The sequence below is a fragment of the Polistes canadensis genome, unplaced genomic scaffold, assembly GCF_001313835.1.
Source record: "Polistes canadensis isolate GaletaPanama2010 unplaced genomic scaffold, ASM131383v1 scaffold_29, whole genome shotgun sequence".
Taxonomy (NCBI): domain Eukaryota; kingdom Metazoa; phylum Arthropoda; class Insecta; order Hymenoptera; family Vespidae; genus Polistes; species Polistes canadensis.
In genome coordinates, this window is record NW_014569576.1 from 307,371 (window position 1) to 325,760 (window position 18,390).

Consider the following 18,390-nt stretch of genomic DNA (forward strand, 5'->3'; position numbering starts at 1 on the left):
GAGAGAGAGAGAGAGAGAGAGAGAGAGAGAGAGAGAGAGAGAGAGAGAGAAAGAAGGGAAGGGAAACAACTACCTTTTACGTAATAATCCATTCAAAATCGTTTGCTCATTCCGCGGAAAGTAACGAAAGGTTCGTGCAATATGGCAGAAATAAAGAATAGGGGTCGGGGTTAATACGAATTATTATATCATGCATTTATCCATTTACTCGCATTATTATATTTTTTTTTCTTCCTCACATACTTATTATTTCATAATTCAAAAATGAATCTCTAATCGATCGTAAAATTTTAATAGAAAATAAAAATAATATATATATATTGTAAATATAGATATTAAAAAGAAATAAAGTTTAAGTTATATTATGTGTCTTTGAATAAATGATAGAAATAAATTGTAATAGAAATTTGATTGAAATTTCATAGAAATAGAGTCCTTGTTCGTTAAGAGAAAAGTTATTATAAATTCGCAATATTTGTCGATGTGTCGACTTAATCGAAGTAAAACCGAGAAACGACAGCTTGCTCATTCAAATGATACACCTCATTGGTGATGTTTACATTAGTGGGAAAAGTCATAGGGATTCGGTTCGTCAGAGTCAAATTTTCAACAGCCATGGATCGAGACTTTCTCTCGTACCATACTTATTTACTTCTCCTATCGTCGAAAGGTACCTTCGTAATTTCCGTATAAACATCCACGAATTTATGTGTTACCAGGGACTTCTTTTTCTTTCTTTCTTACTCGTTCACTTTCTTTAACGGGGGAAGGAGGAGGGTAGAGAAGAAGATGGTGGTGAATCGAGACAGACCTTTTCGCCTTGAGGAACAACCCCCCGAGGGCAGCTAGCGACGACGTTCAACTTTGGCAGGAGAATTCCAATTTCGGGTTCTTTCAATTTAAGGCTACTTGTCTTCTTCGCCGTCTTCTCATCCATCTCAAACCTTCCAGGTTGTTCCCGTCTTCCTCTCTTTCTCTCTATTTATCTCTCTCTTTCCCACTTTTCTAGCAACGTTTTTGCTCGGATAGCTTCTCATCTTTCTTCTTCCTCTCTTGGTGATACTGTGGTGGTGGTGGCTCATCTCTCTGCCAGCCAGCCAGCACTCCAGCGTCTCAGTTATCCACTTTTTTGTTTTTATTTGCCTTCTGATACACTCATACCATTTTATCTGTAAGAAAAACAAGACAGAGACTCTTCTTCCCATTGATCAGACGTTTTCTTGCTCAAGAAATCTTAACTTTCTCTTTCTCTCTCTCTCTTTTACACTACGTTCCGGTTATCTATCTTTCGATTTTTCTTCGATTCGTACTTCTCTTCTTTATTATTTGCCCGAGGACATCGTTATTACCTTGTCATTATCTCGATGTTGTCATTAATATCGAAGAAAGTGAAAAGAGAGAAGAATTATTAGCGAGAGGGAAAGTTTCTTACTTGGTGAGGAGTAGGAACGTACGATGGAATGAAGGGTGGGTAAAGGAAAAATATATTCAGAGAAATGGGTTGGCAGTGGTTGTGGTGGTGGTGGTGGTGGTGGGTGTAGCCCAAAGTTACTTTTTCTTCGCTCAATCAACCAAGTCGATTTGTTCAAGACAGTTTGTGTATTTTTCTTAATGCTTTGCTTTCCTCCCTTCCGTTTTATTGATAAGTTTCATCAATGTTATCTAAGCCTGAATAGATTGGGGGTGGTGGTGGGGGATGGGTAGTACATTTAGGATCAATTCCTTAATTAATCTCTATTAAATATTATATGCTATTACTATTGGATATCTTTTCGTCGTATTAATAATTTTACTTTATTAGCTTTTAATAAAATCATCAATTAATGTGTGTGTATGTTAATACTTAATTATATCAATAATGTCATCAATTAAATATTATTGATATATTTTCTTGTGGTATTGTTTAATAAAATTATATTTTTATGGTGATCCAAAATTTTACATAAAAATAATATGTTGTTTTCTCTTTTGGAAATTAACGATCATTTAATGGGTATAGTATAAAATGTTTACTCTCTCTCTAACTTCAGCCAAGGCATTACCGCAATTGGCTACGTTCAGATGGTGGAAACGGTTTGGAGTTAACGTGCTTCGTACGTTTAGGCGAAGGAAACTCTGGCAATAACCCTTTCTCGTGGTGGCCCCTAAAGAGAGGAAGCTCTAGACGTCACTGTTTAAGTACAAACTTTACAGTGAGTGAGAAAGAGAGAGAGAGAGAGAGAGAGAGAAGGAGAAAGAAGAAAGAAGTAGAACCGCTGCCAAATTAGTATTGTCGAAGCGGTTAATGCTAATAATTATTATAGTATCCTCTTGCCAAATGCGTATGTTTTTTTTTTTCTTAATAAAAATATGATATATTTTTATTATTATATAACATATTCCTTATGTTTGTAATATAAATATAAATTTTAATTATTATACCATATAAAGAAATGTCAATGTAATATTATTAAAAAAAAAAATGTATTATTTGTTGTTTTAGGCAGAAGTTGAGATCGTGGAACAGTACAGTGATCCTAGAGATAGCAAGAGTAAAGCTTATATTGAGCCAGGTGCTGAAGCATCTTTGCCAACGCTTTACAGCAAAGTAAATCGCAATTATTGTCGACCATATACAGGTAAGTTAAATAATTATTTGTATATATTGAAATATATAATGTGTATATTCTCATCGTGACTCGTTGATAATGGGAATTGTTCTAATCGGATTATTTTATTTGTTCATGATTAAACTTTAATAATGATCGTTATTATAACGAAGGAACTATAGCTATCGTCATAGAATTGAACCAAGTGGTTCGTTCATCTATACAATTATCGATAGATCGAAGATGGTTCCTGAGTTTTTTTTTTTTTCAAGCAGCTTCTTCTTATTATCTATCGAACGAATCTTGCTTTTCCTACACGTTGCCTTCTTAAGAAATTCTTTTGTACAGGTACCTACTAGACATTTTGATTACTTTGAGAAATTGTTCAAAAGGATTCGAGTGGATCAAGTTAAATGTCAGAACGACGATCCCTATCATTTAGCTTCTTAAATGAAATATTGATTTATGATTAATAATCACGCTCGGGGAGTTTAATATTTGTGATTTATCGATCATTCGTTCATCGATATACTCATCCTACTTGTCAATTCGAAAATGTAATCGATCGTTTAAGTACATTTCGATTCGTGATTAGGAAACAGATCATTAAACAAGTCTCTGGCAGTTAAGTGATGTACTCAGGAGGAAAATGTCTCGTCTCGTGGTAATTAACTTCCATAGTTATCTCGCATGGGCAGTATCTAGTTTAAATTCTAGACTTTCCAACCCTACTCAACAACGACAGAAAGATCGTGATAGAGAAAGAGAGATAAGGGACACTGATAGGCTTGACATAGACCAGCACAGTTCTCTCTCTCTCTCTCATTCCAGTGTCTCTCTGACACTCAAATATGCAGATTGCCGAGTAACACTGATCCCGAGTAAACACCATCCTGGAATTTGCATCCTTACCATATTCATGGGCTTTTAATTCGTAGAGTATCGTAGGATGTGGTGGTATGAATCGAAGGAAGGTAGGTAGGTAGGTAGGTAGATAGGTAGGAGTTCAAGCCACCGGAAGAAACTGTGTAAACGCAACGAGTAAACGTTTCCTTTGCCCTCTCCTGTTATCCTGGATGGGTGACGATGGTAGCTTTGGACTAACATAAGTAAGTCCCTGCACGCAATCTCCAAGTAAGAGAGAATCCTTTGAGAATTTCAACGTGACTTTGGATTTACTTCTGAGTAATCATCAACAACGTTCTTCGTGTTTTAACGATACGAAAATAAAATCCTCTCGGGGTTAAGTTAAATTCTTCATTATTGTTAACGTATTACGATATTATATATTAGATTTATTGCTTAAAGTTTTGTTTCTTTTTTTTTTTTTTCATTTCACAGAAAGACTCGAAGAAATTTGCTTGGTCGAAAATCGAATCGAATTGTCGGTTACTTCGTTATTGTTAAACGTGTTGAAAATGACGGTTGTAAGAAAGGGAGAAAAAAAAAAGAAGAAGAAGAAGAAAAAGTAGTCGAGGGATCAGTCCGATGGAATTTTCAGAGTAGTCGATATTTGTAAAAAAAAAAAAAACAAAAAGAAAAAAAATAAGGGGACAGACGCACACCCCAGTGAAGCAAAAATGTCTCGACATTTCCTCTCTATATCCGGACACCAATGTCGTTTAGGGTCTAGGGTGGTTACCTACTCAATGATAATATCCAGAAACTACCTTCTCTAGGGTTCGATTCGTTTGAACTTTTCAACATCGAGTTCTGTCCCTGACGTTTACTTGCAAGAGCAAGAGCAAGAGCAAGAGCAATCTACACGGTGCGTCTATCTCATCCCCATAATATGTCGTGTGATATTTAATTAAACTCTACCCTCTCTATGCGATGTCAGCACCATCACCGGGTACCTACTACCATCGTTATCACTACTACTACTACCAACATCAGTAACAGCAACATCGAAAGCAACGACTCGTCCTCACTCTCGTTTCGTTCATTCTCCTAGTCTGTAAAGTTTCAAGGGGTTTTTCAGCTCCGCACCATTCCTCTTTCCTTTCCCTTTCTATCATTCTCTCTCTCTCTTTATCTGATCCCCTTCTCGGGACTTATTAACCGTTTCCAACAGGACTCTTCCCATTTACTCACCATCGACATAGGTTTTTCTTGGCTCGTTCCACTATTCGCTGTTGGAAATAATTAAAAATCGAGCGATTAACGAACTCGCCAATCTTTCCTTCGTTCATCTTCTCATTCAATTTGTTCACAGATACTATTACACGATTAATATCTTTTGTAATATAATGAGATAATTAATATACGATTGATATATATAATATAATATATTACGTATCGCATACTTTGAATAGATCAATATTATAATCGATCATTTTCAATACGGGAATACTTTTCATTCTTCAATTGCATCATTTTAAAGTTCCTTTTTTTTTGAATCGCAATATAAAATTTCTATTGTCTTTGTATAAGTTTTCTCTCGGTCATCCCACGATGATCATCTCTTGGAAACTACCCTTCCAAAGAACTTCCCTCATTTCAATTACTGGTACCAGGTGACTTGTAGCTCGTTCCGCATCCCCGAGCAGTTAACGCGACCATGGGTTCATTGTATGCAAATGACAAGCCGTCCGTTCGTTTGTTCGTTGTCCAGCTTGTAGAAGAGCCCCGGTCTGTTTCACATTAAATGCTCGTTCGTAGGACGATCTACGATATACGGATCGACGAACTGGAAGGAAATTCATAAACAATATAGATATATAATAAAAAGAAAAAAAGAAAATAACCTAATTTCACCGAAATTTCACGTCCATTTAATTTACTTTCGCTCGAGACGCTAAAATATTATATTTTTAAAATACTTATTTGAACAACAGTTTTGCTTTTATTTATTTGATCAATATTTTGTTCAAAAACTAATGATCACTTTTATACCAATATTTTATTCGATATATATATATTATAAAATGCCGTCAGTTATTTTTTTATTAAATGATCGATACTAATTTATAATAAAAGCAAAATTGTGTCAGAGTTATAATATATCGTAATAGAATAAATTCGATATAATTTATTTAAAATAACGATAAAAAAAAATATTGATCATATAAATATAAGCTATAATAATTTCAAATTATTTTCGTTCCTTTTTTAACAAAAAGATAGTGATGTAACGTTACTCTACACCACTATTACAATTTCAAATTTGATGTCTAGAAAATAGCGGATATAATTCAGGATCGAATAAACTTCCTTTACAATTTCTTATCGGTTATGTATTCGCAATGCTTGAAGAAGGAGAAGAAGAAGAAGATTCGTCTCGCAACAGTTTTAGTATTCCGTAGGTGCGGGTAAAACGGGTCGGAAAGTTTTGTTGGATCGCCACGAAGATGAATAGTTAACGGGGACCATTCCACCCCTTTTCCAGAGGCTTCTCTTCTATACTCATTTCCCTTTCTTGGAACGAGATTCATCCTCGTCCTTCTCTCTATCTCTTTCTAAATTTATATATATATATATCTATCCTATTCCTTTAGCAAGCCCTTCTTCCCTATTTCTCACTTTCTCAGCCGGCAAACTGGATCATTTACAAACTGTCAACGGCATGGTTCTCTACCTTGCTACCAATGGCATCAAGTACCTTTCAGATCTTTACCTACCATTACTCTATCTCTATCTTACTCTCTAACTTACACTTTCTCTCTCACTTTCTCTTTCTCTATCTCTTTCTCTTTCTTTACTTTAACGACGATCTTAATTCTTGCGCACAATTTCACAAGTTAGATTAGTGAAATGCTTATAACACTACTATGATGACGAAGATGAGACATTGAACTAAGTGTCTCTTCTTTCATATCGAATTACATGAATTTCTCTTGGTAATGGTAGTTACTCCTAACGTTTCCTCTTGATGATATATAAGGAATAATGGAAAGAAGGGTTGGCTGGAATAAGATAGATTAAAAAACTTTCGATATTATTATAGATGCACGTAATTAAAAATGTTCGTAGAAGAATATATTCATGAGAAAAATTTAGAAATTTCTAAAGATTAGTTTTCTTTTGAAAATATTGTTTTCGTAGGTTTTTTCTGTCTCCCCCCTTTCCCTTCCCTCTCTTCCTCCCCCCTCGCCACTCCTCGCTTAATATCATTCGAGTTATTAATTTTCTGTTGTATTTCTTTTTTGTTAAATTAATTAAACTTTGTATTTATATTTTTGAATTATTATTTTACATTCACTGTAAGTTCTGTCGAATGAGTTAACCTTATCATTTCGTTTCGGGTACCATGAAATCACGTTCACGTGGATCGATGAACGTTTTGACATCCTCCATAGCGACGACCGGGCTACCTACCAAACGAATTCGAATGAAATTACGAGAACAATGAACGTAGGATACAGAATGGGAAGGACTGTTTTGTTGGAAGATCGATACTTGCTTTAGAAACGAACGGTCTAAACATTTTCAAAATATACTCTTAATCAAAAATTTCAATTAACAACAATTTTTATTACGGATAGAAACTAAACTATTAATAATCGATTGTTATAACTTATTGAAAATATTTGTAATATTATTAATAGATTTGAAATTATACTGCTATACTTATATATTAGGTATACCTAATTGTTGCAATTTTGTTTTATTTTTCTCACTAACGTCAGTACAGTTTCACGTCAACACATAATATTTTCCTATATTTATTAAACGTAGCAATTGCTCTTTTTCTTCTTCCTCATACTCTGACTGGTTACCACAAACACGATTATTAACGACCCTACAGATTTCTCAAACTTCAGCTATGGTTATTTGTTTTCCCTCCACTGCGAGAAGATACTAAACGATATCAATTTGCCGAGCTTATTTTCCTCTATTTATCTCACTTCGTTTCGTTATTCTTGAAGATGAATGAAATGAAACCTGCGATAAAAATATAGAGATATAGTCAAATTGGTATTTTTTTTTCTTTATTTTTGTATTATTTCATTTATTTCATTTATTCTCAATCACAATGATATTATTAAATTTCTATTTTTTTTTTTATTAAATTCTTATGCAGTAAAGGAACATTTCGTTTTTAATATTTGAAAAAAATTGTTGTTGCAGTAATTTGTGTGTAAACAAAACACACACACACACACATACACACATGCGCGCGTTTAGATTGTCTCGTTCGAACGATACAGCTCGAAGCCAAATAATTTCATTTTTTTTTTTTAATAAAACCAGACGAGAGATTAATAATAATAATAATAGTAATCCTTACTCTTTCTAACGAGATGTTGTAATATTGAAAAAAGAGAGAAGAGGAAAGATAGAAGAAGAACGAACTCCCCCTTTTCCTCGAATTCATTTCATGGGCAATTATAATTAACATTTATGTCACGATTTGCATATCCTTGAGAGATAATTTTACTAGCTCGCTTAGCTTCGTCTAATCTTTCTCGTATCAGATGTTGCTTTGCTGCCTCGGGGCCACGTAGTTGGGTGCGTAAGTTACAGAGATAAGAGATAACGATCGTCTCGACTAGGGGGTAAGATCCTATTCGTCCTTCGGTAAAATCTCGTTCGCGTGTGTTGTAGAGACAGGTGGAGGATGTACTTTAAACATTAGAATCTCATTTCAATACTTATGCACAATTTCTACAATTATTTTTTATTCTAATCTCACTAAACGATAAAAATCTTTCGTTCTATATCCTTCTCGTTTTAGTCATCAACGTTTTATTTCATTTTATAGTAAACCAACGCGAATGTTAACCCTTTGAACGCTGATTACTTTTGCCGAAATGTTTTATACGAATGGAATAATTTATTATCAGTGCGATTGTTTCCGTTGATTGATATTATTATTAACAAAGATCTAATAATAATAAATTATATTCAATAATTCAAGTTTTTGTTTCTTACGATAGAATTTACATGTGACAAGACACAAAACAATATTGCAAACTCGTACGATAGATCACACTGGCACACTTTTACTAAACGCATATCAGTGCGTTAATAACAGTCAAAGAATTAATAATAATAATAATAATAATAATAATAATAATACCAAAAAATACAATGAAATAAAGAATGTCATACATTTTCTATTTTTCTTTCCGAGAAGTTCGTCAAACAATTATCGTACGTCACCCTTTTCGAAGGGCCACTCGTGTACCAACTGACGTCCGATCGGGAAATGTTCATATCGGTCCTTCGTAGTTTCGATTAATAGAGATAAACTGAAAGCAACGGGTGGCTTAACGAAGCAGGATCCGCAATCGGGCCGCATTCGGATTCTGTCTTCCGACACTTTCCCCTCTATCCCCCCTCTACTACCAGGAGCCCTCGAAAACGCAGGAGTTAGTCAACCCTTTTTCGACGAAGCAAACGAGCGTGATTCGCGCGTGACCACCGATGTAGATTTCAATCGAACGATGTCTACCGATAGGGTAAGCGTATAATCCGTCCATCTCTCGCTATCTCCACACCCCCTTCGACCCCCTTCGACCCCCTTCGACCCCTTTCCATCCACCTCCTCCTAGAACCTCCCTCAGTCAACGACAGTTTCGATGCTACCCCTTTTCCTCGATATTTCCTCTCTTTTTCTCTTTATGTCTATTGTTTCGTCTATCTTTGTCTACCATTTGACCCCTTCCCCCTGCCCCCTCGCAATGAAGCAAACATTGATTTTATTTCGAACAAAATCAATTGGACCTTAACGATCCAACGCGGTGCTCTTTCTTTCTTTTTATTTCTATTTCTCTTTTTCTCTCTTTCTCTCTTTTTCTATTTCGAATGGGTTACTCTTAACGAGGAACGAAATTGTTCACGAGTTCCCTTTGAATCGTAAAGGGACTCCTCCGTTCATAATTATAACCACTTTGTACCAATTTAATGGTACTTTTATTACTACAGATGATTTTTTAGGACTTTTTGATCGTTTCGAGAGAAGAAATAAAAAAAATGAATGCACTCTAAATCAAAATCGAAATCGAAATGGCGTTTTACGTTTGGATTTAGATTGAGAACATTTTGATTTCTTACTTTTTTTTTCCTCTCTTTTTTATTATTTATATCGCATTCTTTATTTCATTGTATCAATTTATCGTTCGCGTTAATTATTTATAGAAAACAAATTTTTGTCAATCGTGATTATATATATATTTTCGTTGTTCGTGACACGTTGAGGAAAAACGCCTCTAGTCGAGTATCTACTCGTTAATATTTTAGGGAAAGTTTTAAAGGGAGTAAAAATTTGTCCACTTAATTCATACTCTCAACCGAATACTCGAGTGGTCTGAGCAAAGTGTGCCGGTCAATTCGACGATTCGTTTTAAGTGTCACGCACGAAACTCGAAGTCTAAACTTCTTCAAATTAAATCGAATAGAATATATTTATTCTACCTTGTGTATCGCGGTATAGAATAAAGCGTATGCACTTTTTTTTTTTTTTTTTTAAACTTAAATCGTTAGACATTTCAAAAGCAACAATGTTTCGTCCAATCGATGATAAATATAATAATAATATTATATAATTGTTGTCGAGAGTTTTAAAGATGCGAAAGGAAAATTCAATGGGTGTTGCGTACATACACAGTTGCTTCAAATTATACGACAATTATTATTATTATTATTATATAATATACTCGACGTAAATCAATTTTTCTTTTTGCTAATAGATATTCCGATTTAGTATCGTGGATTATTAAGATTGTATTAATGATATCGAACGAAACAGTTTGACTATCTTAAATGTAAACAAATGAAGATAGGACAGAAATAAGGGCTTGATCGTGAAAAGTCTGTTTGCGAATTCTACGACGTTGGAGTACTAAAGGTCGTAGCCTTTAGTGACTAAGGACGACCGGAATAAAATTACTGGAGTAAGTAATTTGAGGACAGAGCAAGTAATTGCCACTCCAAACGCTCAAAGGCGTGTCCCTCCGCGCCTTTTAAAATCAGCACTCCGGCTTCGGCCGGAAGCAGAGCCCTCCCTTTCCGCCCTTCGGATCGCACGCACGTTCCTTTTCCACTTTCTACGTAGATCAAAGGATCTTCCCTCTCTGGATCGGGCCCTTTTTTACTTTCTCTCGTTCTTTCTCTCTCTCTCTCTTTTGCGTCTTGCATTCGCTTTTCATGCATAAACAATAACGCGCTTATGACGATAATAATTCTTTTTCCTTAAATACCGTAAAAAAAAAAAATAGCTTTATCGATCTTTATGATTTTATTCAAATTCGTTCATGCGACAAATTATCGTAAATATTAACCAAAAAGTTAAATAAATATATATGTATAAGATATTGTTTTTGATACGTACTCGAAAAATTCTGATATAATTTTGATAATATTCATTTAAAATATGTAAAAAATAAAGAAGATGGAAAAAGTGAGTGTATTTTTTCTCTCTTTCTTTCTCTTTCTTTCTCTCTCTCTTTGACAGAAAGAGCAAAGGAACGTAATTGCCACTTAAAGCGTTCAAAGACGCGAACCCCAGGCGCCTTCCTTTAATTTTTCTATGTCGCGAAAAAGCCGCGAAAAGTGAGGAATCCATTGGAGCACCGTTAACGTTGCTTTTTTTTTTTTTTCTTCTTCTTCTTCTTCTCCCTGAGACAGATTTCTTCTTGGATTCGTTATTATCTGTCGACGCGAAAGAGTAATCAAAGACAGGAAAGATCAACTCCGAGGTTTAAGATTCTTTTTTGACTTGGTGTTCTTGTAATCAGTGAACCATGAGAATTCATCTTTCGTAATCCAACCAACACCTTCTGTTCTCAGAACACAGTAGTTTTTATAGATATTTTTTTTTCCTTGTCTTGTCTTAGAAGGTTTTTTTTTTTTTTTAATCCTTGCGGGTGAACGGAAAAAAGAGAAAAAAGAGAAAACGGAACGAAGAAGATGGCGGTGAAAAAAAAAAAGGCGAAAAAATAAAAAAGAGAGAAGAGGACGAATTTTTTTCTTTGAAAGTTATATTCCTCATCTCACCCTTCTTCTATCTTTTCTTATCCTTTCTCATCTTTTCCTTAGCGCGTGTTCCATCTTTCTTTCACTGCTTAACGTGACCTCGATGACTTTGGCTCGTTAGTAGCTTCTTTTCACAAGCTTTCGTGAGACGAGGAGAGAAAGAGAAAAAGAAAGAGAGAGAGAGAGTGGGAGAATCTTGGTTGCATGAAACAGGGTACCTACTCGAGATATACCGAAGATTACTGATTTCTAAAAAGAGATCCCTGGATTAAAAGAAAATGGTATTTTATTTTAAATGTTTATTAATATTTTTATCATGGATTGTTATATTTCAAACGTTTGCGTGTTACATAAAAAGATACAAATATATATGTATATGATGTGAATTAAAAATGTATAACTAATGTCATATATTTTTACGTGAATTTAAAAATAAAAAAAAAAGAAACGTACAATAATAATCGTGGTTATTTACAAATGGTACTATATTTAATTATTCAACAAGTAATATAAAAAAAATATCTTTACTTAATGTAATATTCCTTTTTTTTTTTTATCTTTGTAGCATTCAATCGTATAGAATTTTATAAAAAAAAAAAAGAGATATTAAAGTTGTATTCACGTAACAAAAAAGATAACTGTATATTCTTAAAACATTTTTATGACGTATCATTATAATAATCATATGGAAAAGCGTATCATTCTACGACACCCATTGTAATATAACATGACACGTTTGGCACATTTTATTTCAACAAAGGTTCCACGATCATCGTAACCATGGATTCTGATATATACTGTCTTGCCAATAACTGAGATTGCCTTTCATTTTGTCGTACTCGTAGACTTCTGGTAATCTTTTGGCCTGCTTCATTTTCTTCTCTTCTTTTTCTTCTCCTTCAAACGTTAAGAATAAGAAGAAGAAGAAAAAGAAGAAAAAGACGCTTCGTGATTTGGTGTGTCGGGTTCTGGAAATAGCCCATGTGTTGTCTTATACCTAGTATACCTAGGGTTCTTTTTTGAAAGCTTTTCCCCCTTTCGTTCTTTTACCTTTTGCTCTTTTCGCCATCATAGTCAACGATACAAAAACGATACATCCACGACCCCCATAGACGACGACCCACGTGTTTCGTCGTCCGGGTTGTCATCTTCGTTCGGTTATGTTACGAGGACAATATCTAATAAAAAGCGAAGTAAAGTGGTCCATAGCCACCACCAACCCCAAATTCTCTCTCTTCCTCTCTCTCTCTCTCTCTTTCAATGTGTGGAGATTTTTCGCCTTTTCCTTTATTATAAAGCCTTCCATGGAATTCCGTTCGTCGTTGCCCTCATCCACGTGGATCACAGGCTAAGGAAAATATAGAAAACGTTAGGATTTTCTACTGTTCATCTAATAATATCGAGAGGATACAAAATCTTATATCTTTTGGTGTAGCTAATACGATAAAAAGATTTGGCCGAGGGGGTTCTTTTCTTTGATTCGATTCAATTTTAAGATTAGCTTTGTTGGTTCTTCTAATATATATATATATATATGTATGTGTGCATGTATGTATGTATAATATGCATTGGTGGCCAATTCGATCGAGCATGAATACTTTATAGGTTTTTATTTCGATTTCATCCTTTTTTTTTCTTTTTTGTTTGTTTTTTTGTTTTGTTTTTTAAATTACGACATTTGGCAAGAAATTTCTCACTTGGCACGATCCACTTGGAAGAGAATAACTAACAACGCTGCTTAATCTGGCAACGACGATAAAACTCTGTAATAATAAGACTCTTGGTTTTGTTCTCGTAAAAAAAACTAAAAGACCGAGCTAATAATTACAACTCCCCGTTCTTTTTCCTTTCTTTTTTTTGTTTGTCTATTAAAAACGTAATTATATCCCATTTTTCGTGTAATAGACGCGAATAGAATTTACGGATTGATCTTAAAGAAAACTTCGCGAAATAAAACGGCAGTTTTCAATTTCAACAAATAATAATTATAAAAAAAAATATTTCGACAACGACGAATACAATCGTTTTTGTTCGAAAATCTTACAAATTAATATCTAACAAAAGAAAATTACGTTTTGCGGTTAACGACTAATTTCTACTAAATTAACTAACCAATTGTACCGTAAACGTTCTCGATCAAGTATCATGAGTATTAACTCATGGGAATGTAGTTGTTACTTAGAAAATTACCCCTTCTATAAATTCGCTCATCGAACTATCCCATAAACGATAGTGAGAGAAGGGTTACTTTCTCTCACCCTCACACCCATGCACACATGTACATTGCGCCTGCATCAAGCTTGCATCGTTTCGTGTTGTCCGTAGTGATTGTCGGACGGCGGAGGGTTGTCGCTCAGGATCCCTAATGAATCTATTAGGGATGCCATCCCTCGTCCCTAGAGTTGCATTCAGCATCCCGATCCAGCAGCACGGTACTCTCCTTCTCTCTCTTACTCGTTATCTTCGTTGCACGATGCATTCTATCACTATCTCTGTCATTATCTCTATCTCTGCTTTTCTCTCTCTCTCTCTCTCTCTCTCTCTCTCTCTCTATCTCTCTTTCTCTTTTATTCTTGTTTAATAGAACGTTTCTATCCTTCCTCTGTGCAATATTCCAACGGGGCCCAGCGGATGTCTCGTAAATCTGATTATCGATCGGTAATCAATATCGTAGCAATTTGGCGGTACGCCAGGACACACTGCATGCAACTGTGTTTGTTGCCTATACGTGTACGAATGCGGGTATGCGTCGTGGGTGTCATTTGCATCAAATTTGACAGGCAGAAAATATTATTTTCATCTTTTTCTTTTATCATTTTGTTGGTCAAATTTCACGTGTCTTCTTTTTTTTTCTCAATGGGTGGGTGGGGGATAGAGAGAGGAGGGAGCTCTCAATCAATTTTAGGATTAATTTATTTTCTTGTTGCGTTAGATCGTTCATCTTTTCTTTTTTTTTTTTTTAATCATCGATATTTGTGCACGTTGGGACAACGTAGAAATAATCTAACTCGATCGCGGGTGTTTTTGTTTTTATTCGGAACGTTCGTGTTATGAGTCTTTTTCTCTCTCTCTCTATCTTATTCTCCCTATTTCTCTGCCTTTTTCTTTCCATAGCTTGTGGGTCGAACGACTCTTCGAGCAGGTCAAGCGTACTTGCGTGTTTGACAGTCTTCTTTCATCTCTCGTGCTGTTAGCCAAAAGGCTACGTGAGAAAAGAATGGTACTTCCTCTTTTATTCTCTCTCTCTCTCTCTCTCTCTTTCTCTATATATATATATAAATATATATATTTGTATTTAAGTATTTCATTAATGTTTTCGTAAATACAGAAAGTGCAGAGATACGTAATAGAGATGTATTAATATAGAAATATTCTTTGAAAATAATTTCGTGTTTATTGAAAAAAAAAAAACAAGAATAAAAAAAGATAATTAAATTAAATTGTATAATTATACGATGATATATTTAAATCATCGATATTTATTTATTTCATAAATAATAATCTTGACTTTTCGATTTATTTAATTGAACGTTGAAAGGTAACAGTTCGGCTGATGCATATTCATGATTTTTCGAGGTTTCCTGTCTACTTTGCATTTTCAATCGTTCACGATCGTTCAATCCCTTCGCCCTCGATACAAAATTTGCTGATATTGAACTTAGACCTTCGCTAAAGATGATATTACAATCGTCTGAAGGATATTACTACGAATCTCAGGTTATAACAATTTTATTCAGACTGGGTAACGAATATATTTATCTATATGTATTCTATTATATTATTTAATATAAATCTAATAACACACAAAACGAAATATAAATTGAATTTATTGTACTGAATGAAAATGATATACAAAGAGATACTCGTGAATGTAGACAATTTGAAATGATATATGTGGGTTGAATGGGTAACGTAGAGAAAGTTGAAAGGAACACCAAAAGAAAAGAATTTGATAACTTTACCAAAAATTCTACCCCGTTGTCAGTTTCCTGTGCCAAGTTTCTATGTCTCAAGAAAAGGTTGAATGGATAAGACAAAGCTTACCCTCTATCATGATTACAATCACCACCACCACTACCACCACCATCACCTTTCTCATGTCATAGATCATATCTTTCTTTTCTCCCTTATACAATGAGGAACTCTGTGAATTTCTTGACAAACGTTAAAAAGAAGATAAAGAAATTTGGACGAGTGTCAAAGAAGAGAGCAAATGAAAATACAATAAAAAATACGTTGATGCTCGTTCCTTGTTAAAGTGAGAAACGGTTTAATTTATTTTTTTAAGAATTATTTATTTTACACAGAGGGGACGCGTATACACACATACATACATACACAGAATGAATTTCTCATCCCGCATTTCGTGATTTTATTGCAGTCCTTGCATTAAAGAACGTGTCGGTGTTAGAATTCAGAGGATTGCTAAATCTGTTGAATAAATATCTAGATTTCTTCTTCTTCTCTGTTTACTTTACGATTTATAATAATAAAAGGTGTTTTATGCATGAAATCCTGGTATCTACTTAATTCATAATAATTCTAGAGTATAGGTACTTAAAATACTTATGAGTAAACAGTAATAATAGATTCAATGATAATTTGTGTTTGTTAATGTCTTATAAAATATGATTTATTCTTAATAATAATAAATTATTTGAGGATGAATCGTAAAAAGAATTTCTTTTGGGGATCCTTTCGGACTAAAATATTATCAGTAAATTTGTTCACTCGATAATACAACAGCACTCGATATAGGATAATAATTTTGATCCCACTTTATTTCAATGGGACTAAGTTTTTCAGTATATACCCGCAATGCCGTATCCTGTCAGAGGCAGATTCTCTACCATTATGGTTTATAGCGTTTCCGACTACTATCTTCGGTACTCCTCGCAAGGAGGATTCCAACTGGTGTCCCTCCGTTGGAGCATAATGCGCCCATTATCTCCACTCCTTTCACCTATCACCAACGGCGTGTGTATAACACACCAAAGGTATAATGTGTACCGGGTGTCAATGTAATTTCCCGTTTCCTCCTCAAGCAATCTATTTCACTAAACGTGTGTTGGTGACATGATCGTAAACTGAGTGTCATCGGATTAAGTTATCGCACGGGGAAAACAAAAAAAAAAGAGAAAAAAAAAAGATAGAAAAAAGAGAACAACAAGCATTGAATATGATACGTTCATGTAAGGATGAAAAATGACAGAATGAGAAAATGAGGAAGAGGCAAGAAACCATTATCCATAATATCCCATCGCAGGAGGAAGTGATTTTTAAGGAGAAGAGGACCCATCGTTTCACGGCAATTTCGCATTCCCTAAGTGTCCTCTTTTCTCTTCTACTCTTCCTTGCTATCACGAGTCACGATGAAACGATTATGAAAATCTCGTAGCATTTTACCTTCCTTGGCTGGTACTACGAGGGCTTCTTCCTCTTTCTCTTTCTGTCTCTTTCCTTTTTTTTTACCCCTTATTATATATCTACGCACCCTTCCACTTAAATTTCGAACTTTCCCCTTTTTTCTTACCCCATCATCTGGACGATGACCATTTTCTTGTTATCCAGCAAAAGTCTTATCGAGATTGGAACGTTTTATTAGGAACTTCTCGTTATTATTATGTTGAATTTTCTAGATCATTTGATTTCATTATTGAAACGTTTTGGTTTCTTTTTTTTTTTTCAGATCCATCCGCTTCCGGGTCCTCTTGCGAAGATGAAATCAACGAGGAACGTTTTATCGGGGCTAGGAAACGTAAGAACAGTTTGTACACTTCTAGCTCGCTTCGTGCGGCTTCAGTAGAAAGCGACAGACCACTTTCGACGGATGGTGTTCTCGTTGATTGCGTTGCGTTGGTTCACCTAGCTGATCAATCCTCTACGGACTCTAATCAACCTGCTCGTCATCCATCACCGTATTATTACGGGGATCTCTTCAAAGTACCGGAACAACCAATAAGATCGCAACCGAGTAAATACAGAAAGAGTGTGAGTTTAGACGTGCCTGAGGAACGTTCAAGAACACCCGGTATACCGAAAAGAAATTCTCTGGCGGGTGATGGGGGTCCCTATTCGCCTCACCAACAGCAACATCAGCAACAGCAACAGCAACAGCAGCAACAGCAACAGCAGCAACAAGGAGGACAGCAGAAGGGGCAACAGCAACAACATAATCAGCAGCAACAACAAAATTATCAGAACCAAGATCTAGTGAGCCCCACATCGGGGAGCGAGCATGCTGTCCCAGATAGAAATAGCGAGCTCCTCTCGTCGTGCATTATTACAGAGTGGGTTCACACACTCATGCCTCCGCCTAGGCTGCTGAGCCATGATCTTCCGAGTACCGTTTGTACGTGCGTCGCATCAGCCGAGGAAGAAGAGGATGAGTTAGAGCGACGACAGCCGCAGACAACGCGGCAACAACAGCAAATACAACAGCAACAGCAACAGCAACAACAACAGCAACAGCAACAGCAGCAGCAGCAGCAGCAACCACTCCTTCATCATCACCATCATCACTACCATCATCATCATCATCATCAAACAGCACCGCGAAAGTTACGACGAACCAGAAGAATAGATCCACAACCAATACTCGTGGAGGACGAGGACGACGTGGAGGGGGAGGACGAGGAAGAGGAGGAGGAGGAGGAGGAGGAAGTGGTGGTGGTTGGTTTGGAGGAAGACGAGGAAGAGATGGCGAGACAACGTCACCTCTACGAAACCGCTTTCGATTGCAAGGTCAATCGTTCCGACGACGATCTCGACGATCTCGATCGAGTTACCAATCATCCGGTATTGCATTCTCAAGTAAGTCATTCCCGATTTAATATATATTATTTTATAGTCGGTACTATTCTGGATATCCACGAGTTTGTTC

General features: G+C 35.5%; 1 protein-coding gene across 1 annotated transcript in view; it reads left to right on the forward strand.

Moving 5' to 3' along the window:
• Positions 1-18,390, forward strand: part of LOC106784044 (AF4/FMR2 family member 4) — a 154,751-nt gene that overhangs the window by 119,451 nt on the left and 16,910 nt on the right. The window contains exons 4-6 of the mRNA XM_014743141.1: positions 2,483-2,618; positions 17,197-17,642; positions 17,967-18,320. Coding sequence (XP_014598627.1) covers positions 2,483-2,618; positions 17,197-17,642; positions 17,967-18,320 — 936 coding nt within the window. The remainder of the gene's footprint in view (positions 1-2,482; positions 2,619-17,196; positions 17,643-17,966; positions 18,321-18,390) is intronic.